Genomic DNA, 25700 nt, shown 5'->3' on the forward strand with positions numbered 1-25700 from the left:
TCATCTTTATATCTGTGACTTAAGCCTTATAGTCACAGATAGTTATTTGGGAGTCACTAGTTGATCAATAGCCCGAATAAATATTAATTATTTCGTAAATAAAGCTTATGAAATTATTGGTTATTACGTTGTAACAAACAGACGTAAAATAAAATCCTTTGATTGGTGTGGAACGAAAAATCTCTTTGATAAAAAAAGATTTTAAAACACAAAACATTGTTACCTGAATTCGCGTTGATTGTAATTTGAACAATAAATTTTTAAACCACACAACAAAGAAAACAATATTTCTTTTGACACAACATGCAAATTTGGAAATGTTTTTTGAAGATTACTGTGAAATAACCGACATGATCATTAGAAAATAAGTAACTATACCTAAAAATTAATATTAAAATTTGAATGAACGAATAGCTATCGAAATTATTGTTAATTATTATGTTGGTATATTTATAATTAAGGAACTTGTCTCATGTAAAATAACAGAAATATATTGCCTAAAGTCTCATTATAAAGTTGGCATATTTTGCCAAAGGAAATGTTCACTATTAATTAATTTAATGAAGTCATTCAAATGACAGGAATGTTTTTTTTTTTTTTTTTTAATATTTTAATAAATCTTTTTTGTGCTTTGAAAAATGTTCCCCATTATTTAAAGATTCCGCTATAATATTATTATATAATGTTCTTGTATAATTCAACTAATACATAATACCCCGTTTACACGTGCATAGATTTACTGTGCACAGTAATAAAATGTATGGGGAAACATGTACTATCCTGCAGTTGGCAAGATTGCGTGCATGAATCAAACATGTTTGAAAGGCTCCAAATTTAACGCGACAGTAAGATTATTTTCGATCTACTACTAATAACGTAACTAACGAACTACTCATTTTGAGCTCCGATTTTCAATACGACCTGTCAGATAGTAATATAAAATGATAACCTCACGTCCCGCTTACTCTTGAAGAATGACAGTTTAAAATAAGCACAATTGTCGACAGTAATTCCATGCGCATGTTTACAGGCGCTATAACCTTCTAACCTAACAGAGGACAGAGACAAACAGAGAAAATGATACATACACAAATCATGTTATTTTTGTAAGAATTATCTTTTATAACAATATTGATAATAAAATTTGTATAAGAAAAAAGATAACTAAACAATAATTGGTACTTAGTAATAATGAATTAAATTGTCAATAAAAGAGAAAAATAATATAATTTCTAATCGATTAGATTTTTGTACTATTCCATAGGTATCACCATCGAGTTACATATAACATTGAATAAATACGATAGCTATAATAGAACCTTGTTATGACATTTGACAATTTTGTATATATTCCATTATAGTCACCTTAAATGCATGTTTCGACAAGCTGTACTAGGATAATGTATATAGAAGGTTTTTTTTTTTTTTTTTTTTTACATATTATGATATTTGTGAATGTCTATTTTTATTTAAAGCGCCCCCCCGGGACTGCTTCTGAATATTGAATTTGATATTTTGATTAGTCGCACTGAAATTTCACTTAGCCGAAGAACCAGGGATATGATCAAAGACGTTTCTTTTGTATTATGAAAGAAAGACAGGAACGAAGCGAAATTGTGAAAACTTGAACACGTTAATCCGAAAAAATATATCACGTCAGTATTTTCATAATATGAGGCATTCGTTTTTTTTATTAGAACGAATGTTTAAGTGAAGTTGGTAATTTGATAATATTTTATTTTTCACGCTTTTCTAATGAAGTCTGTTTTGCGAATCGTTGACTTATTTTGCTTACTTACTTTCTTAAGGCTGTCCACTGGACGCGAAATATTCCGCACAAAATTGCACGAACGAAATGCCGGCGCTCCATTGGCACGCAAGTCAGACGATTTACAGTCTTCGGACTTTTTTTTCGCGTGGAGCACCCCAGGTCTGCGGACTTTTTAATCCGCAGACCAGGCTCGTTGGATTTCAAACATGTTTGATATTTTACTCTCCGAGTTGCCAGACTTCGTCCGTCGATCGCAATGCAAATTCGATTTGACATTAATACGCAATCATTCGGACCGCAAAAAAATCTGTAATTGTTTTAAACATTTTCATTGATTTATTTGTTAATTTACACATTATAAAATGAGAGATTTACCAATAATTTTTTTATTTGTATTTATGAAATTCATAAAGGAAAACGTAAATCTTGTGTTGTTTTCACTGCTATATTATTTTACGCAAGTCTAAATATAAATAATACAAAATTATAGGGTTATCAGAAGACATTACGATAATCGCAATTTTTGACTTTTGACAGCTCGACTTTTTTATTCGTTCATTGATCAGTAGCAGGGCATAGACAAATCGGACGATTTATTGTCCTCGGACTTTTGGCTTGCCAATGGAGCGCTGGCATAAGAATTTTGTCGAGCTTATTGTTTAAAAAAGTAATATTGTTGAACATTTTCGATCAATTATAAAGCCTCTTTGGCAGGTGTCTATGGGCGCCGAGGACAACATAGGGAAGTCATATTTTGAGTAATAAAATCTCGGTTATTCGATTTATAAATTAATTAAAAAACAAAAAAGTCTTATAAATAGTTTAGTAGTATTATGAAATAGCCAAAAATGTAATGACTGCAATTATTTTTTCAATATTTAGAAGCTAATTATTGATATTCAGTTTGATGGGCTTTTAAAAAAGCCCTGAACAATTGACAACTAAACGAACAATTATTGAAAAAAAAAAACATTTTGTTACATAATCACAACCTCTACAGACGTAGCGTTATATTATTGTTTGTCTCAGTGTTAAAATCACATTATCATTTCGAAAGAACGACCACATTTAAATACAATTTAATGATATTATATAAACAAGAAAAATTTGAAATGAACAACAAAATTTTCAGAATAGAGTTTTCTACGTAGGTAAAAAAAGTTGTATTATTCATTTTTCATTCATTTAGAAAATAACATCAATTACAGTTATGTTTTCAATTTATATTAATAAATCTACATTATATACATTGTAAAAATATGATTTCCTTCAAAAATAAGTAGGTACTCACTTTCAATTGACTGTCATAGTACAATAATTATTATAGTTTCAACAATTCTTTGAAGAGGGAATATTTTTTCAATTAAGTACAAATAAGCGATGTTCATCATAGATTTTTTAATGTAAAAAAAGTGTTTGGAAACTCTGCGTTTCCTCTTTTAGTTACAGATTTTTGGTTAATATAAAATAATAATCGTGTTGGATCGAAAGATGCTGAAGCGTAAAATATAGATTACAATACGATTATATTGTCAATCATAAAACATAGGATGTTTGTGTTTTAAAACAACATGTTTGCTTATTTGTTGGGTCAAAGGGATTGTGTTGAAGTAAAATATTTTCTTACTGATAGGTCAAAGGATTGTGTTTTCGCAAAGTGAAGATTTTTTTTAAACACATTCGAATATTCTCAGTTCGACGAATAATATTTGAAACAAATAAAGCGCTTATTTGAAAAAAAGAATATTTGAAAACGTTCTTTGTTATTATTAAAAAAATCATATTTTGAACATTGAGAATATGAATATTTTATAATACGATACGACAAAGATTTACTATCGGGTGTTAATTTCTTTCATCTTATGTGAGAAACCAAGAAATAAAAGTTATTTTTACACATTAAAAAGACTGAGAATATGCATGATAATATTTTTGACTATTTAGCCAACAATTGGTGAATTTGGATTATTGGTTTTCACACACGTTTCACATTTATTTTTTTCACAGAAAAATCATTTTCGCAAAAAATGTTCCTGGAAATGAAAGCCTGAGACGAGTCCAGGAAATTTACTGATCAATCGGGGCAAAAAAAATGTCACCCATGCACTTACTATATATTATTATATTACCATACACATTCCGGCCACTGTTCTATGCAAATTTACCCACATGGGTCTTCTTAATTACTTTGGAGAGATCAGTACGCCGATAATGAATGAAGATCAGTAGGTACCTTTTATCAGTATCTTGATTCAAAACACGAAAGCCCAAATGTTGCCAATATTAATAGTCGGACCGTGACACGAACCTGTAAACTTTGATGGTACTGCTAGTTATTGCTTATACTTCGAATGCAAAACGGTAAATTGTTTGTAGAATTTGATGATTATTGCATAATGAAATAAATGGTAATAATTTGAACGAAATAAGCAATCGCAAATCTTTATTACCTAATTGTGAACAGGTTACCGAATTACGTTCGAAGATAATCAATAACTAAGCACTACCATCGTAATTCGCGAATCGTTGCCACGGCCTAAATATAGTCGCCCTTGACAAAATTCGAGAAGAACTTTTTGAAGGTTTTTTTCTGATTGTTATGTTTATGAGGTATCTCCACATTACGTGTATTCAATATTATTTATATACATATATTTTAACTATATTGTACCAAGTTTATTATACCAAAGAAATGGTTCCCAAAGTTTCCGGTGTCGCATTATGATAAATAATTGGACCCAATTAATAATAATTTTACGAAGGCATATTTCGTGAAACGGAAATCTTTAATTTATTCTATTTGAGAATTCAGTCGTCAAAGTTCAAGTATTTATTTATATATTTTTATTAGGTCGGCTTATGTTTATACTATAGGACGATACAAGATCATATTATTAATAATGTTGTATAACTCCTGGGAAGGCTTGCTAAAACTTCGGATTGTAAATAATATGTTAATGATTAAATACTGATGTGTACCCCCTCAGAACTTCCTTACGGAGAGACTCAACCTTGAAATTAAAATATAACTCAAAAGCAAACATCACTGAAAATTATTATTGGTATTTTGATCTATGGGCAGGATTTTATTTATTAGTATTTAACCCTTCTTTTACTGTGGTATGCTGTGCCGTCAAAATGGGTTAAAATGAGTATTTCACTTTTGATAACCTGTACAGATACCATTATCATCAGTCAGGGTTGATTTACAGCTGGATAAAGACCTTCCCTAGCTTATCCCACTCTTCAAGGTCTATAGTTCATCGCTGCTGTGTACAGTTATCGGATTTAGTGAGTTTGTCGGTTTTTAGCGGTCATATTGTCGGTTTCACTATTTGACTGCATTTGTCCAGCGGTTATTCAAGGTCGATCTACACTTTTGAAGATATATGTATACATGTTTATTTATCATTCATTGTCCACTATTGGATCTTTCTAAGAATAGACAAAATATGAAGGAGAAGGCCTGTATATTAATTGAAATATAAACTATAAACCACCTGTGTAACATAACTTGATATCACATAACGTACAAGGTTAATAGAAGAAAACATACACATTTTTTAGAAGGTGATTAAAGTCGTAAGTACTCCATTAATAAATTGCTTAAATTTTTAATAATAAAAAAATACTACAGAAGATTGTGTTGTTTTTTTAACGAGAATATTAAGTCTCTCTATTGGAGAAATTGTATTTAAGAGATAGTAGACAACCAAGCAATTATTTTTAACGGCTTTTGGCAATGCCAGAAGAAAAATATAAAAGATTTTTAACGAGGAAACTTCCCATCTGGATTCTGGATGAGTAGGTTATCAGTTTGATGTTTCTAAAGAACTACTTATTTCACTTAAATGATGTGGAAAATACAATATTGTGTGTTATCTAAACATAAATATGTAAAGGATATGATATAATCATTATTTACAGTAAATTTGTAATTAAAAAAATTTTTTTTTTTGCACTAAGCATATTGTTGTGTAAACGAAATTACTTGTTCACTCCTAAACGCAAGCCAATTTGTATACTTAGATAGAGAATGTCAATTTATAGTCAACATTAAATCGTGTATCAGTGGCGAAGACTCCATACTAGACGATTATTTAAAGACTACCTTCTTAAGATTTTCTTTAAAATTGCATAGTAAAATATTTATATGGAATATATTATATTCTATAAAAATAATTTAATTTGCCAACGACAAATGTCATATAATGTAGGAATGTACAATACAGATTATAAAACAATCTGCAAAGGCTTAAAAAATGTACCACAGCGCGCCATCTGACGTAAATAAATGTCGGATTATTTATCAAGGAATTGTGATATTTTTTCGTATGGACTATACGTCAACGTAACCTTAGTCAGTCTATCAAACTGTATGAAATATGGTAGGCTCCTATCGCAGATCCTAAAACCTTCACATAGGTATAATATTGTTGACATGACTGCACTTTGTCCAAAATAATTAATAATTGAATAATTTATAGCGTTTAATCGCATATCAATAAATATTGATTGTTTTTAAAAATTAAAAGAAATTTTATCTAATGATTTTCGATATGTATAGGACATGGTGTGAAAAATATGTAATTTAAACTCATCTATTAATTTTATTTCGTCAGTGGGTTTTTGATGTTTCATTGAATTAGTGTGTCGTTGTAATTAGTGAGTACCTATTCATTAGTAGTAATATCGTATCTTCTTATTTTTTGTAAGTATACCTGACGAGTGTGTACTTTTTTCAGATCTCCATTGGGTCTATTCTATGCTTATCGACCGCTAAAGTGATAAAGTGAAAAATATTATCAAACTTAGGGTAGGTTTGTATCAAAATATTAGCACTTATTGTAACAATTACACGAAGCCGGTTTTTATTGTTGCAATAAGTGCTATATTTTAACAGCACCTATCTTGCTGCTGTTAAAATATCGCACTTATTGCAACAATAAAAACCGGCTTCGTGTAATTGTTACAATAAGTGCTAATATTTTGATACAAACCTACCCTAAGTTTGATACTATTTATCAATTTAGTGTTCGATAAGTATAGAATAGACCCACATAGCCTACCTCTTTCCAAAAGTCACCCTTGGCCACTGTCGTGTATGTATTTTAACCCAAAGATAGAATGAAAAGGTTTGGTTTTAAAGCTCACTGTTGACAAGGGTCGACTTATGTATTTTTAGCCAAAAACCACAAATGTAATCAACTTTCTTTATAAGGAGATGAAGGTTATTGATGATTTGATTCGAGATTTTGATACCCCATGGAAGCAATTTACGGTGTTGTCAAGGTCAGTCAGGTTAAATGTGTGAGTGATATTAATTTAACTGTTCCTAGAAATTACCGATATTGATCGTTGATTTTTACATTAAAATAAGCATACATTTTTCAATAGTATAACAAATTATTCAGTATAAAATTCACATGGATTTATTTTCCAGTGCCAACATATTTTAACTCACAGAATTTCACTACACCAAAACGTCTGTGATGAAAGTAGATATTAAAACTGTTTTTGGCCTACCATTGGGTAGCCTAATCTAACTTCTAATTATAGTTCCATTATACTAAATATACATAAACAATAATTTAAATATTTTTTTTTTTATACTGACTATAATGTTATTTTTTATTACCCTTTTAAGGTAGGTATTGTAAATTGTATCTAGGGTTGCGATTGTACTGAAACAATATCCAGATAGATAATATATAATAATTTGGTAATGGTAAGTGAAAGTTTTTTTTTGTCTCCGTTAAATTTCATTTACAATCTAGCTTCCATCTGAATTTCTCAGTGTTTCACCTCACTATTTGATTCTATCATTAATCATCAAAATCAGCGTAAAATACCGTTTAATTTACGTCGTTGTCAGATTTGCTTTCCTCTTCTAATTTTTGCCGAGTTTTATGTTTCATTTTAACTTACTGCTTTTCTTAACGTACATTACGAGTCTACTAACGGCTAGGGTTAGAATCTTCTTTCTGGTGACGATTCCGGTCAAACTGCGATGGTTGGCAACCATAGTGGTTGTGGGATTAAGGCCCTCCTCCCACGGCGCAACTGAAATCTGGTGATACTGGTTGGTGATGGTACTCATAAACTGACAAATGTGATGATTCGCACACGGCGCTACTGAAACCACTTGAAATAATAATCACATAACCTCAAACTGTCAAACTGGACCATCAGTTCAATCAGCTGTTTTGTACAAAAACCAACAACACGCACGCTGCCGCGTTTACTTGAATAAAATTAGGTTATTTCAATTTTGCTTGTCTTGTACTTTTGACGTCTTGGGTTGTAAATGGTTTTTATAGCATGACACTTGTTCGCAGTGCTACCAATTTTGGTAAGAAAATATGATTTTTCACCGAATCTAATGATGTTGGTACCACTGTTTTACGGTGACTGGAAACTTGAGAGACCGCGCGACTAGCATGTCGCATCTCTTCGCGACCGTTTTGATGCCGAGAGATTCCAGTCTCGCCGTCAGCGAGCGGCCATTGAAATACATTAGCTAGATACTGGCTGGAATTTTAGTTTCAGTTCCGACGGACATAAGTTGCGCCGTGGGAGGATGGCCTAACAGTAGCTAAGTAATATCCGCAGTGACGTCCCGTGGGAGTAGGCAGGCCACACAGGCGCCACATTATAAAGGTCGGCGAATGAATGATAGAATACAAAGTATTACAACTTTTCAGAGCAGTGGCGGTTTTCTATGAACCAAACGATGCAGTTGCTTCATTAAAAAGTATCAACATCTTACTTTAAAAATAATCGAAGTATACAAAAAAATTGTAATACACAATATTGTAATGGCGGTTTATCGTACAGGATTTTTATTAAAAGGGTGCATCATTCAAACATGTCAGCGCCACAGATCTCCACGTATCTAAAACCACCACTGTTTACGAGTAAGTTTCGTAGAAATGCTCTAATTTTCAGTAGATGTTGTGTATGTCAATTTGAACATTTATAGTGTATTTTTATGTTTCTGCGTCCAACGCAACTGGTGCGTTGTCCATCAGGTGGCCATTAGATATAATTAGCATGTTATTTAAATGTGGTAATTTAATATAAATTAAAGGATCCGCAGCAAATGGGTTGAGATACTTGTGAATTAATATAAAATAGGTATTTAATGGATTTTCAGACAATTTGAAACTTAAATGAAAGGTGGCGGTATTCTAAGTTTGCTTGACGGTGGCGATTTGCCTAGGAACGTCACTCAATATAAGATTTATAATAATTATCAGGTGCATCAGGTGCGTGTAAGGTAGTCTTTAGATCATGAAAGAGCTTTGACGATGATGTTTTTTATCAAACGTTTTATAATATTTATAACATGAACAATTACACAAGCGACAAAATAAATCGCCGGATCACTCTGGGCAACGTGTGTATTTTGGGCTCCGAAGGCTTCTAAAGAACAAAACTCTCTCAAGAAAAACAGAAATAACTTAAAATAACTCTCCTACGTATAGATCAAAATGCTGGGCACTCAGTAAATAGAATGAGGGAAATGTGAATATCTTTAAGAGGAGAGTTTTGAGAAGAATTTCTGGGGCTGTTTAAGAAAGTAGTATTTGGAGGTTTAGGTATAATGAAGAGCTGTGCACACTTTATATGGGATATAAAAATGCAAAGACTACGCAAGAACATACCAGCAAAGTGGGCCAGTGGCGCACCCAGGGGGGGGGGGGAAGCAAGGGGCCTTGCCCCCCCCAAAAACACTGAAATTGAAAGCCAATAGATTAGACAAATAAAAACACGGATTTGAAATTCTCCAGCACCCTCTAGAAAAATTTCTTAGATTTTAATTTCTAACACAAAAATTTCGAAACACTAATGTCGGGTTTTTTTAGAAACTCAATCTCTAATGGAAATGTCAAAAAATTCTCGGTGTCCACCCGAATTCCGGAGTGGTGTACACCGAGTGCAATATACAAAAGTCCGATAAACGAGAAATTAGGCTGTGTTCTGTTTGTAAATTTGTACGTAAACAGTTCAACGTAGAACACTTATTCGTGTGCCGCAGTACGTGAAACATGAGTTCGTGCAACATTTAATCAAATGACGAGTTCTTCGTTGAACATTTTACCGTGGAATACATTTCACCGTGGAATGCGTATTCTACAACATGTGGTGCTAGTTTGCTGTTCCAATTAGATTCAATACGAATTTTATGAGATGTCTTAATTGCTTTTAAATAATTTAATGTTGAAACTACATACATAATATACCTATACGATGTGATTGTATTTATAATCTACTAACCTACCTATTTTTTAATGTGTGTTCTTTGTATTACGATGGTGGATACCTGACACCTCCCAAACATAAAAATTTTAAGAATGATTTTAACCATTGAAATTGAAAGCCAATAAACCTTTGGGCTTAGACAAATAAAAAGACTGGCAAAAAAATGATTTGTAATTCTCCAGAACCCTTTTTAGAACAATTTCTTAGATTTTAATTTCTAACACAAAAATTTCGAAACACTTATGTTAAGTTTTTTTAGAAACCCAATCCCTAATGGAACTGTCAAAAAAATTCTCGGTGTCCACCCGAATTCCGGAGTGGTGTAGGTCATGGCTGGAGAGGGCTAATAGGGCTCTAGCCTGAGAGCCCGGGCTGTGGAGGGCCCGGCGTGTTGGGTTGACCAGATAAGTGAGATAAAAACACATCATAAATTAGATTTAATAGTAAAAAAAGTCGCTATTATACTTCATGGCCATGAAAATTTTCAATTACTTATATAATTGTGCAATATATTTTTGATTATTGTGTGTCGATACTCGACAGCTCCATTATTAAAGTGGATATATTGAAAATCGCCAATAATTCACTGTATAAGTACCCTTAATTTCAACTAAAACACAATGTGAAAAACGTTAATATAGTGTTTCACACTGCCTTTAATCTTAGCGGTAGGTAGGGGGCCCGCCAAATATCCTAGCCTGAGGGCCCGTTTCAGGATGTGGGGACCATTGTGTAGGTACACCGAGTGCAATAGACAACGAGAAATTAGGCTGTGAAGAAGAAAAAGAGCCTATGGGACTAATTTACTTTCTCCTCCTTGCCCCCCCCAATATTAAATCCTGGGTGCGCCACTGAGGTGGGCTATGTGCGCAACCCCTGAGTATAAAAAAAGACCTGGACGACCGAAATTGAGATGGCTGGACTGCGCCACACGAGATTTAAGAATGCTCGGTGAAAGAAAATGGAGAGTGTCGATGCTGAATCGTCCAGGATGTAGGAAGTTTTTGAAGGAGGACAAGACCCGTCAAGGGTTAAAGTGCCATAAATTATGATAATATGAGCATTCTTTAATTAAACACGAGATGGCATATTATCATACTGTATACAGTCACAGTCACACAACTTATCTGAAGAACGGACAAAAATGGAACTACTATGATGCCATATTGACACGTCATTCCACTGTCAGATTCTATCCAGTTGCGAGTCTTGACTGGCTAGTTTTCGACTGTGGCTACCACATCAATTCTTCAGATAAGTTTGTGGGCACGGTACAATATTGTATGATAGTCAGACTTAAAAAATGGACAACGACTGTAATATGATGGCTTATACGTTTATGTTTCTAGTCTTTTATTTTAATGTTTGTAATCTGGGTGGCGATTATTATATGGGATTTTATATTTTTTGTATTATAAAATAAATATTTTTTGTTGGTTAATTTCATGTCGTCTTCCATTTTGTATTTTGTAATGTGCTGTCAAAACAACAGTGGCGCCCCAGTGATGACAAGCTTACTCAAATTTACTTAAGTATCAGTAGATCAATTGATACATTTTTGATTTAAAGATTACATTTCCTTGACTTTTTAGAAGATACTTGAGATTTTCCCCAATAGCCGACTGGTTACATATCCGCTTGGTAAGTCGAGTCGGCAAAATTCACTTTTTCTTTTTCAGTGCGTGTTTAGAGTATGGACCTTATAGGTTGAGAAAGTAGCTAACATTCATTTTTCGTAAAAAAGTTAATATTCGTTATGAACTTGAGACGGCCAATATTCACACAGGATTGTAGAACCATTGAAAAAAATTGCGAAATTCTAACAATACCACTCTTTAGACACTTTTTAGACATTTTTGTAAATCTATACTACTATATTTTAAAATTTTGTCTGGCAATATTGTAAAACGCCGTGGCATAAGAATTTTTTTATTAAAGACGTATTTTATAAAAAAAGACAATGTAAAATGTTTTTATAAAATATTATTTGTAAAAGATATTTGTCAAAGGTATTTGATACTATAATACACTTACCCGATAAAGCTTACCATGTGATCGAAACACGTGTCGTATGAACAATTTGCAAATGTGTTTTTTTGACCATACCCGATCCTCATATCATAATATGGGCCTCCATTGAGTGGAGGTTTCGTATTAACAGATTTTCGTTTTTTTATGGGAAATGAACGTTAGCCAATTGCTCAACATTATTAGGTCCAAACTCTGACCCAAGCACAAATTGAAAAACAATATGTGTATTTGCCAGACCCAGGATTCGAAGATGGGACCCACGACAGTATTTGAATATCACGTGATATACATACCTATTTTATAAAATTATTACCAAATACCTACCAACATTAAAAAGTTGTCGGTAGCAAATAAATGGATACTCATTATATACCTACTGAAAATGGCTGCCATAGAAAATTATAATGTTAATTATATGTTATAAATATATACATAGTTCAGATTATACTATTGTCACTACTTTGTGAGTATTTTCCGAAGCGTGTCTTCATTGGCGTGCTTCGGTATACTATGGTTTTGTCAGTGAGTTAAAATAATGTATGACTGTTTTGTTCCTGCCTATACTTAACTATTTATATTCGAGGTATATTCTCACTACAATTTATAGAAATAGTGCGCTTACTATTTCAGTCTTTGAATAACATTAGCCATCAAATACTAGGTCTATGAGCAATCAACTACGCATTTCAAGAGAAAGGGATTAATGTACACAACGCTCATCAAATGAATATTTGAGAACCTTTATTAAACTCAAGTCCTTTGAAATAGTATATTTGCGGAAATCTCCGGAACAGTTTATTTGTTTTGGTCTAACGATTAAGTAAATCTTATTCTCAGAGCTTTTAACATATATTTAATATTAGAAAGCTACGTATTACTTACACAGTGCCATTTTTTTAACGCAGATGACCCAATTGTTTCGTCAGAAGATTTAAAATGGGGTCTCTCAGTGCTCGAAATTGGCCGGAGCACACCGGAGCGTACCAGTTTACAAAATCGTTTCGTGAAAAAAAAATATTACATTCCCATTCATGAATAATTAAAGGATAAATAAATTAAATTATTTTAGGTACTTATATTTTTTTTAGTTTATTTTGAAATAATATGTTTGACTCATATAATAAAATAAAAATCATAAAAAAAATAGTATTTTATGACAACTCTTACATGCCTTAATATTATTATATGCGACAAGTTTAAAGAATGTTATTCCATTTGACCGTCTGAGCTAGGTAGCTATAAGATGAAAAAATCGAGCACACTTATTTTTATACAATACAAGCTGAAGTACCCGGCTTCGCACAGGGTCGCTTCGTGGATACATTTATCTTAGATATTAAGAAATATAATAAGTAGTTATCTTTTTAATATAAAAATATCTGTGTAATACAATATGACAATATGAAAATAATTCTAATAGGAGGTCAAACAAAAGAACACTAAATTAAATCGGATAGAATAAACAAACAACAAACTTTGTATTTTACATAATACTAATAAATTTAGAAACCTTCGCGGGTGTGCGCACAGTAACTGATCAAAATTTCATTGCAGTCGGATGAATGGTATAGGAACGCATGTGAATAGAAGAAGAAGAAGATTATTGTACTAATTCAGAAACCTTTGCGGATGTTGGCACAACAACTGACGAAAGTTTTATTGCAATCGGATGAATGGTCTAAGAACCATACGAATAAAAAAAAGATAGAATGAAGAAGAAGAAGATGGTTGTACTAATTCAGAAACCTTTGCGGGTATTGCCACAGCAACTGACGAAGGTTTCATCGCAATCGCATGAATGGTATAGGAACCATACGAATAAAAGAAGATAGAATGAAGAAGAAGATGCTAATTCAGAAACCTTCGCGGGTGTGCACACAACAACTCACCAAAGTTTCATTGCAATCGGATGAATGGTATAGGAACGCATACAGACAGACATTCATTTTTGTATATAAGATATAACCTATAACCTTCGCGCAAGTGCAAGCAATAATTTGACAAAGTTTTACCGCAATCGGATGAACCGTATGGCAGCGCATAAAATACGAACAAACAAACAAATATTGATTTTTATGTATTAGATACATAAATATAACATTTTTATCAGAAAAATATCGATCTCTTTGGTTCGTAAAATTCTACATTAGCATATAATAGAGCGCTGGCGGCATCCAAACGGTTCAAGTCAGTCATACAATTATTAAATTATACCAAAATCATAAAATATGCGTATTTCACATAAATTGAGTAAATATAAAATATTACCCAAAGCATAACAAAATCCCTACAACTAAAACGAAAATAACCACTCACACAGATACGTACTTCTACCAAAAACAAATCATATAATTATGTTATCATTGTCATCTTTTATAACAATTATTTTTAGTTATTATTTTATTATTATCGTAGGGCCTCAAAATCAGTCAGCGCCTCGGGTTTCTACGTCCCTTAACCCGCCACATAAAAAAACTCCGAGCTACGACTAATGCATCACAATTTTATACCAAAAGCATACTCTCAAAATCTCAATAGAACCGGCTAGTCTTCTAATTATAGGCATAGAATTTTTTTGCAAAAATGATGTTAGGTATCCGGACGGGAAGGAGTGCCAGGAAATGGACTGGGTCATACAACCATAGCATTTGAAAGATATTTTGGATTATCATGGGTAAGAAAAAAATCGCCTGTCACGAGATATTTTTTATTCTACTCCGATGATGGGAATAAAATCTTTTATTCATTTATTTTATATTGTCATTAAAAATATTTATGTTTGTGAGTAGGAGTGATAATTTCAGGTTGGTAACCAGGCGGAAACTACTCTTGGTGCGGCCCTGTACTTAATACTAGGCAAAACTAAAACATGATATGCGTTTGGTGCGTAATTCTTATTACTGATCATATCTGATTATATATATGTAAATTAATTATTATCAGTCTCTTTAGTATGTTTATAATTTTATTTAAGAAAAAAAATCTTTATTATTTTCCTGTAAGAGTTCGAAATGTAGGTGCATGTGAGTGGTGTGAGTGCACGCGTATCGGGTTGCTACTACTATACTAAGATTTGATTTTATTTTATACATATTATCAAAAGTTCTCACCTGTGATGCGAATGGGACATTTGAGGTCAACTGTAGCCGGCAAGGAGTTCTGTGGACATAGACAAACGTACTTGTCACCTGTAATTCTCATGCAGGCAGCTTCTTTTCCGCAAATTCCTGGCCGGCATTGTCCTGACTGCTCTGGACTCCGTTCTAAAACAAAACGAAAAACCCTTGGTAAGTTCATACAAACTGTATATTTTTTCTTCTTAATTAATTGATTATATTACCATTCTAAATTCAAAACGATGTATTTTGATATCTACTCATTTTAGACAAGATGAAAAAAAATCAAAGGCAGGTTGCAATGAAATAATGTCATTTTGATAAAAACTATGTTTATATAATAACTATCAATTTAAACCAAATGAAAAAAGTGTCATTTATTTTATTACAGTAAAATATTAATATTTTATCAAGAAAAGCTGCTTCAAAGAAAGTAAATTGTACATTATCTCCTGAAAGGAGTGGTTCTGGGCAGCTAGTGTATTAATTAAATATGTTAATAAAATAGGAAATAAGTTAAAAAAAGCACAGGTCATACAAGTAATATCATGTCCTAAAATGTTTGTAGGTATCAGAAGTAAATTTTATACTGAATGTCAAATTACATAAAACAGATAAATAAAAATGTATAATAATAACAAGTGTTTTAATGACATTTATTTTTTGTATTATTTAGTTGTCCATATATGTGGGTTGTTTAATTTGAAGGTTTAGTTTTATGTTTATGTTATTATAGTCTTTAATACTTTGGACGCTGAAGACGCACCTGGCGCGTAATGACCAGGCGGCCGATCGATGTAATTAACGTGCATTTTAAAGGTGGTAATTAAAAAAATCATTATCTAGTCAGCAGCGAATGATAAAATTTAAGAAATTTTAGCGGTACATTAGGAGGATACTCAAGCACAGCGGTTGAAAAATACTGGTCCAAAAACCCTATACTATTTCAACACGGGTTTTTCATGTCCACATAACAATATTTAATATATACATTTCGATTTTGCTGCACTTGATTTCGATGCACACTATTTATTATCTATGTTCTTTGTTCGTGGTATGGAAAAGGAGCAGAAAATCAGCTGAATTCAAATTGATTACACAAATTGATTGAAAATATTAATAAGCTATAGCTGATATTGGTATAGCAATATTACATAATGACGTCATTACCAAAATAGCATCTAGTTTATTCAAAATTATTCTAAGAAACTGTCGTTTCAATAATTCTTAGCGTGGAAAATTTTGGTTGTCAGCGAAGTAAAGTCTAAATTTAGCGATCCACAAAGTTGGCAGTGCTGGCACTGATGGGTACATAATATAAGCCAGACTATGTAATGAGGGTTGAAAGCGGAGACTGGATGAATTTGTAATCCTTGACATATTTTAGAGTAGGTAGGTACCTTAATATTTAAAGAAGCCAAGATTTTCAAAATCATTTTCTTTAAAGTAATCCAAAAAAGATCAAAATAGTAGAGACCAAGTAGAGGTAACAGCTCCTATTAATTGGATGAAATAGCTTCATTTATTTATTTTTATTGGTCTGACGGTCAGTTCCATCTTGGCCGCGTTGAGTTTGTTATTCATCAAAACTATTATTCAGTATTCCTAAAACTTTTTTATGCAACCCTCAACGAGGATCCAGCCCAGAGTATATATCTATAGACTAAAACATAAGACTAAAAAATAGAGCAAGGGTTCCCAACCGGTCGATCGCGAAGCAAAATTTGGTCGATCCCAATTACGATAGTGTATGTTGAAAATAATAATGATTTCCATATTTTAAATTTGATAATCCACAACACTTGTTCCAGTGATAAACTATATTCTAACGACTGATTTTAGTGTTGAGATATAGCCGTCTAATAGAATAATATAATATAATAAATAAGTACGTGTCGACATCTATTGCTCGCTCCGCCGAAGCTAGATATTGACTATTGTTTGTAAGAGGGAGATAGATTCTTCTTCCCCTTCTTATGCCGCACCGGTGTGTGGCGTGATAGTTGTCATCGGTTTTTTAGAGCACACGCGCATTTAAAATGTGATCATTCTGTATAATAATATTCATGCAGATATAAATAAGTTAATCGTATATTAAAACTACGTTCCTCAAAACAATCCACGATTCCCAAGATTTAGAAATAGGTTTTATTTTATTTTACGGTCTTATTCTATACAAAAAACACTATAATAATTGCTACAAAGATTATATCAGCATATTGTAAGAAATATTGGATTATTTATGTAACAAGATATTTACTGATTTTAATGAGCTTCATAAAATTTGCAGTTTCTTATAATTGCCTCTAAATATGAATGAAAATATTGTACACAGTCTAACAACTCTAACTCAAAACATTGCCTATTTTTCTAATGGATGTGGGGAATTTAGAATTACAATTGAATTGTAAAAAGCACGTTATGTTGACAAAATTGAAGTCTTCTGATAATATATGGAATATACTGAATACAGGACATCTATCGTAGAATTTTATCATGTTTTGGAAGTACATGTTTATGTCAATCCTCATTTCCTCGTGTGGAATTTATAATATATTTAATCGAAATATCGAACACATTTGACGGATGTTTTGCGTTTTGCAACAAGTAAAGCCGAATTATGTGAAAAAAGAATGATACATAAAATAAAATATTTCACTAAATTATTTTTATTCTTCCTTGCTTGCTATAAAAATGTATAAATAGTATTATTTTTGCAGGTATTTAACGACATTTTTCCTTTTAAAATGAATATTTTTAACTTTGAAGAAGTAAAAAAGCAACAACAAAAATTCTTATAAGATTCTTTCGATCGTCATGAAAAATAAGATAAAAAGTAGCTCTCAACCTGAAAAGGGTTCTATATTTAATAGAGGGTGGGTATTGGCTCTCTATATGCAGCCGTTTTACTCTGGCTCTCTATATGCGAAAGTAAAACCTCAATCATCCGAAATAATTGGAAGAAAAGTGTTTCAGATAGCTGTATATTCGGACAGTTGAAAAAAATAAACACATTTTATTTCATTGCACTTTTTTAAAATTAAACCTTTTCTTGTTTTTTATCATAAGGGTCCAGACGGCTAGCTTTAGAGTGAAACGGTAATTAATATAATTAGTCAAAGACAAGGACCTTTCAGTTTTGTCCAATTTAGAAGAGATCTTTATTTAGCTACGTTTTTTTTCGACTTACGAGTATACGAGGTATAAATGAGAACTCTGCCATTCTGGGCAGTGTTAACCTGTGTGTCCCTGATAACTATCTTAGAAATAGAGAGCATCAGTAAAGTTGTTAATTCTCTCAAGGTGCAGAACCAACCTGCCACTGGTAATGCCAATTAGGAGGGCGATAACTCTGTTCAACCAAATTGCTTCGGATGTTGATATATTCCACTTGCGTGAGGGTTTAGTTGGATAAAATAGGGTCTCCTAAGCAAACTCGGTATACTTCTTTGAACTTCTATATGATATTATGTATTTTCACGGCTTTGTATGTTTATATTATGGTCTCTTTTTATAGTTTTTATCACTTTTTCTTTATAATAATGTTTCATGTCATGTGAACGTCTTAAACTTATAATTTGTAATGTCCACATTGTCCAATTGATAAGATTTGTTATATTCACTGGAAATAAATTGAAAAATTATGTCCCTAAAATCGTTAAACCAGAGGTAAACTATCCCTCCTACTATCTGACGTGGTCTGCCAGAACCATTAAGTCAATTCACAAATAATGATAGAACAGCATTCATCCGGACGGAAATTTTGTTGATTACGTCTACAAGAAAGCGGTAATGTGTACGAATTTTAGCAAAAAATGGATACATCGTTATGACCACGTTTAAAAAGTAATTAAAGTCTTACAGATAAGACATAATTTTGGCGTAAATAAAGTTATAAGAGGAAGTTGTGATGAGATTGTGTAAAAGAAGGACAAGGTTAGTATAAAAGGCTTTAGAAAATATTATATCCTCCTAGAAAAATAAGCTTTCTACAAACTTTATAAATATTTTAACTTTATATTATTTAATTTCATTAAAATGATAAAAAAAGTCACGAAGTGTTCAACGTAACACTTTTGTAACCAGCGGCGGCTGGTCTAACATCATACAAGTGCACTGCACTGCTTGCATTGCTATGAAACATCGTTCAACATCGTAAATCATATTTTTTCTTCATAGGTTTTTAATATTATCGCTCACTTATTGTAATGTAAACCATAAACCGATGTGCCCATATTGCCAATAGGCAATAATACAGGCACTATGCACTGTATACGTCATCCTCACTGAAATCATTTGCGCCCCGGCAATATATTTAGTTTACTTAAAATGAACCCAAAGCTAAGTATGAACTAAAGCCATTATAAAACGACTTAAGCCATGCTAATCGTTTTCGCCATGCGTAAGTTCCAGAATATCGTGCGCCGACCGGGTAAAATGAAATCATATTGGTCTGAGTAGAGAGCAATTACAGATTTTAATTATGGTTTGTTATTATAAACGCTGCAGCGTACTGTTCATGGTCAAATTATGTATAGTATCATATTTAGCAATCTCGTATGTAAAATGCCTGTAAAACTAAAAACAATAGAATTCATTATTTTCTAAATTTAAAATCGGTAAGAAATACAATGTCGGTATGATCTTATGATTTATGTGTACTTCAATTTTAATCAGCGAATATAAAAATAATTTTGCTACCTAACGCATTTCTGGAAAATAAATATTTCATTATCCTGTGTTGACTAAACGCGAAATGATGTCGGTTATTTATAATATAGAAAATTATTTATTCATGAATTGAATTCTAGTGATAATTTAATAAATCTTAATACTATTTCACAAAGTGCAGTTTCACAATAATCATTATTCAGTGTACAAATTGCTAAAGATACGAGTACCTAATATACTTATATAGAATAAGATGGCTTCTATTAAATGTAAGAGGTATTTATCTACTATAAGAGATACAATGGTTTCTTAAAACTAATCCAATAAAGATTTAAGTAACTCGCATCATGCTTTATTAAAAATATTTTTAAAACGATTTATTGATGGACGAAGGCCTTTACATAGGTTCGTAGTTCTTCGCAGCAAAACAATTCTACCGAATTTACTACTATAACATGTCTAAATATAAAATTAATTGAAAAAATCTCTACTAACCATTTCCTAAATCTTTTTAATATTTTGTTATTTCTTTGAATTTTGAGGTTGGGATAGTTTTAAAGTTTTTTTCTGGTCATCTCTAGTTTATATTAAATTTAATAGTATCATAATATGTCACCCTACAATAGGAATTAGTAGGATGGGTAAGCTTAAAGTTTTTTCAATGTTGGAATCAAACTATATCTAATCAGTGGCATACTTAGACTAACCCCGGTTTCAGATGGGACACTGGTGTCGCGCTCGTATATAATAAGGAGGTCTTTGTATTCGAACAAAAGGGTATTTGTATTATGTTTATGAACGCCCCGAGCTAACAAGTCAAAGCGTGTATGGTACACTTTTCCGTCGGCCGCTACATTTTCAAGCCGCCGATACACATGTTTTTATGATCGCAGCCAGTTTTATGTTTTAATTTATATTGCGAAATTATACGTTGACTCATTAGCTCTGAGCGTTCATAAACATAATGCAAAGTCCTCTTTATTCGAATACAAAGACCTCCTTATTATATACAAGCGCGACACCAGTGTCCCGTCTGAAACCGGGGTAAGAACTGCCCTTAAGAAGACTCAAATTCCACCCCTCACTTCTTTAGTTGTAAGTTTTATTTAAAGTAATCACCCAGATTGACTGCATTAAATTACAAATGAATTTAAAATTCCAATACAGGTAGGTAGGTACACATCTGCAAATATATACAATTTGTTGACACTACAAATAAAAAAAAACCTTGATTTGCCACCCTCGAGAAACGCATATCACAACACGGGAGGTCACCGTAGCTCCCCATTTTTTTCAGATTTTGAATCCATGTGAACTTTTCCATTTTATCTTCATGAAACTATTTTCGAAACCAGTTGGTGAGTGCGAAGGCGGATGTCCAAAAACAATTTACATTCGCTATAAGAAGTGTTAAAGTGCTAGTAACTGTTGTGCTAAAACTAGTGCAACAATAATGACGTCTATCATTGAACATACATGATTTGAAAGCATCTCATGTACCTATATACACACTAGAAAAAATCTTTTTGTAGAAAAAATACGACACCCGACGGGAGATGAACGTGTATCCGCTGGATTCGCGCCAGTGTGCTTTTCCAATTAGCTAGGGACATCCTACTTAATTACTATGATTTTAACTAGTAGTTGTTACATGAAACACTTATCGAATTGCGATATAATATTGGCTATCGGTTTTAGTATATTAAATTAAGGCGAGTCCCATCGGGTGTCGTATTTTTTTTTTTCCTACAAAACGATTTTTTCTAGTGTGTTAATGAGATGTTTTTAAATTATGTTTATTCAATATATTTAATATTACATTCTCTGTGTCTTATTCGTTGAATAACAGAAATACTTTATTAAGATTTTCTGGGATTACCTTTTAAATTTTTACAACCGCTCGTGTCATCCCTGGCGCATACTTGTCTTTTAATATCATTGCCATAATACAATAATTAATAATTATACTAACACGATTGTTAAATAATATAAAACGAGATTCAAGTCTACTTCAAAAGTGTCTAACATATTTTTTAATTAAATTAGTTTCTGCTGTCTAAGAGAGTTATCAAAATACTTAAAGAGTGGGTATTTAGCTTTAAAAGATCTTGTTTTATTACATTGAGAATATTAAAGTAATGTCAAAGTTATCTGCAAGTAGAATTTGGAAATACAACCATAATAATTATCGCTACAAAAGAAAATTCTTAACGCTTACGTGATGCTAATTGATTTGAGTTTAAGAATATGACACAATACAAAATGCTATAGCAATCGAGACAATAAGGTCTAACTAAACAATGTGCTTATTATCTTAGACAATATATATTTTATATTTATTTTAGTAAGAGCATTCTTTTATTAAACATGAGATTGTATATTATACTAAACATAGGTACGTCTGTTTTGTAGTTTACCGATGTGAATATTAATAATTAACATATTTCACGGAAATAGAGAGGTTCCTCTCTATTTTACAAAATGCTACCGCCAACCAAAAATGGTTGAAAATCAGAAACAAGTATACAAGTATATACTAAACTATATTCAATTAAATAAAACGTACATATTCCTACGTAGATATTTTTTGATATTAAACTATAATCATCTGACACGTTCAATTTACGCATACTGCTTGTCATGTTTTATGTAAATTTTGTCCCATAACATTTAAATGGCCATATTCAATTTGACAAGAAAATATTCTAGGGTCAAATAAATGCAAAGTTCGCAGAGTTAACTGTTTATAAAGTTCTTCAAACAAATTTAATATCTAACAGACTTTTGTTTGACTTTCGATTGTTTTACAACATCTAAACGATTTTCAACCATTAACAAATTGATATCGCATGACACAGATTAGCGAACATTTACAGTATTTTTCTGTTATGTTTATATATTGCGTATACCCAAAGACTTGATACAAACGTGTTAATGAGGTGAACATATCTGTCATTAAGTTTTGGGGGAGGTTCGGTACCTACTTAAAACGTGTCGGGTTCAATACAGCGTTTTTTTGGGAATGGGACAACTGGACTCCGGACAATTGGACGCCGCACTGTCGTAGACACGTATACAGAACGTAGACGAGGTATTTTAATCAGTTTCTCTCTACTACTTAGTAGTTTTAATTCATTTTACTCTTAACATAATGTATTCTTTATTGCGGATTGAGAATTACCATGCCTAAGGCTTTATATAAAATAAAAACTCTTTTTTCGTTGGAACTTAAACATATTTATTTACGTCTGAATATTTACATTCTCACCAACTATTAAATCATAATATAATAATTTAAATATAAATAATAATATTAAATATTTTTTTTCCAAAGTACCTATAAGTAGGTACCTAACGTCCATTTATTTTCGAATTCCGTGGCGTCCAGTTGTCCCGGTGCCAAATCGTCCTAGACCCGTTTTTTTAGAGTAAATTAATCATTCACTAATGTGTATATTCTTACTTCTCGGTTTCAAGACAAAAATATAAATAATATGACATAGTATACAATGGCCAACTGCCTTCTGATGAGAACGTGTGCATTATTTTTTTTATCATTTTGTCACGTTGGTTTGATTGATAATAAATATATTAATTTACCAGGTATTTAATAATCTCGTAATTATGCTTGCCACATAATTGATAGACTCACTGCAAAAGATTAATATCATAATATAAAGCTATTTAGCAGTAAAATACTGTTTGAAAATGTTGTTATAGTACCTATTGTTTATATTATTTTCATTACAGTTGATCCAAATTACGTTTAGTATACATATTTTGAAAATATTTCGATTGCTTTTATTGTTGACGGTTCCGGCTGCAATATAGATAATATTCCCATTAATAATAATAAAAAAACAAGAAGTAAATTGATTTTATGTTTCAAGATTTTTTTTTTTTTTATATTTTAAGGTTGTTTTTACCCGACAAAAATATGAAGCATGGAATTCCAATTCACTTTCGCTAAGCTATGTAAATATGAAAAGTAGTATTTTTCAAATTTCGTTAAAAAAAATCGCGTTTGACACGTTTTCTGAAATCCATTTTAGTAGGAACATTTTATTTGACACTTTTGTTCGTAGGTAAAAAATGTCGAATATTATAATATTTTTCTATTTTACACAATAATATTTTACCTATATTAATGTTTTCTATGTGATAGTTGTACAGAAGCGTGCTCCAAATTATATATTAAAATAATATTTTTGATATTAAACATATATTTTTCTATAAACTTAGTGAACTTTCTCATTCACATAGGTAAAGTTTGATATTTTTAGAGATTTTAATCATTCGTGGAGGGATGGTCTTAGCAAGTGCGAGGCCCGATTAGATTAAAAATATGTACAAGGCTCCTGCTGTATTTTATTACTTACTGAATTTCGTATTGCTAATTATAGCTATACCATTATATCATGGCTGAGGACGTATTAGCAGTGGTCTGCGGAACTACGGATATCCCGTACTTACATCTGATACAGTTCCATAAAGTTGCAGCCACGATATAATGGTTCTCGAATAAAAATATTTCCCGATAATTGTATAACTCTACCATACAAATATTTAAATGAAAATTAAAACCATCTATCGCTTCATTTATTTTTTTATGGCGAATCAGTTATGTTTTATTCTCAAATCCAGTGAATAAAATTATTCGTTGAACAAAAAAAAAGTTTTTATAAACGTTTTATTGCGAAAATATCTCTTACTAATCATAAATGTGCTCTTGATCAAAAACCAGTTGTACAACCCTGCTGAGCAGATATCTACTTGGGTCGGCGAATTTAATTTCATGTAGGTAGGTACCTATATTATAAAGCATCGCCGATAATATTGGCATTACATGCGAAAACAGCTTATATATTTTGCAAGCAAAATAGTTATTCTCTTTTATTAGACATGTAATGCAAAATTAACATTAAACAAATATTTGTAAGATGTTAGATAAATTTTCATAATTTGAATAAACAATCGTGTAGATTAAAAATATAGATATATATATATATATGTATATAAACCAATAATAAAACTAGGTTTCCCCAAGTTTATAAAATACCTTTTCCAGTCCCCTGGATACACCAAGAGTACCTAAAGCAGCGACTGCGTTACCTCTTTGGATTTATATGCTTATTCGCTGTCTCGGGTACTTAGTTGAACGGCACTCATCTATTTTATCAGTCAAGCGGCGACAGATTTCAGCCATCGTCTTCAAAGTAGAAGGTCCGTAGGGTCCAAATGTCTCAAAACCCAAGGGATAGACAATTTAATTTTATTAGTTGACAGACAGTCGTATTTTTTGGTTTTGTTAGACTCAACAAAAAGAGCTGATTATTAAACATGTAGATTGTGCCAAATTGTTTCGTTTGTTTGATCGAAAACTCTATTCTTAGTAAATTTCAAAAGCTCATGATTCCACTAAACAATTAATTACAATCAATAGTTTTTCCAGCACAAAATTGACGATAAAAAGGGACGTTTAGTTTAGATTTAATACAATTTTTTTGTTATAATAATGTACACCTAAATTCTTATATTCATGAATTTATGTTGGTCGTGTATTATGTACCAATTCGCGGTTAAACGGTATTTAATATATGATCATATTGTATTTCCGATGCAACATTTCACGGTGAAGTGTGATACGGCGAACTGCATACGTACAAATTTCCGGACACGATTTGAAACATCGTCTTAAAATTGAAACGTCGTCAAATGAAAAAATCTATCGGGCAAAACTGTTAGCTATAATATATTTATGTAAGTACATATACCTACCTATCGAAAAAATAAAACATTGAAATATATACCTAAAAAATTAATTAAGCCAGGCCCTTGTTATTTTA

General features: G+C 31.8%; 1 protein-coding gene across 1 annotated transcript in view; it reads right to left on the reverse strand.

Annotated features, from left to right (window-relative positions):
• Positions 1-15447, reverse strand: part of LOC147066189 (muscle, skeletal receptor tyrosine-protein kinase-like) — a 56619-nt gene extending 41172 nt beyond the window's left edge. Inside the window, exons 1-2 of the mRNA XM_085955735.1 lie at positions 15444-15447; positions 15178-15330 (exon numbers count right to left, since the gene is read on the reverse strand). Coding sequence (XP_085811861.1) covers positions 15178-15330; positions 15444-15447 — 157 coding nt within the window. The remainder of the gene's footprint in view (positions 1-15177; positions 15331-15443) is intronic.
• Between the last annotated feature and the right edge of the window lie 10253 nt (positions 15448-25700).

Source organism: Rhyacophila brunnea, unplaced genomic scaffold, assembly GCF_057557595.1.
Source record: "Rhyacophila brunnea isolate RB1 unplaced genomic scaffold, BYU_Rbru_1.0 scaffold_5, whole genome shotgun sequence".
NCBI lineage: Eukaryota > Metazoa > Arthropoda > Insecta > Trichoptera > Rhyacophilidae > Rhyacophila > Rhyacophila brunnea.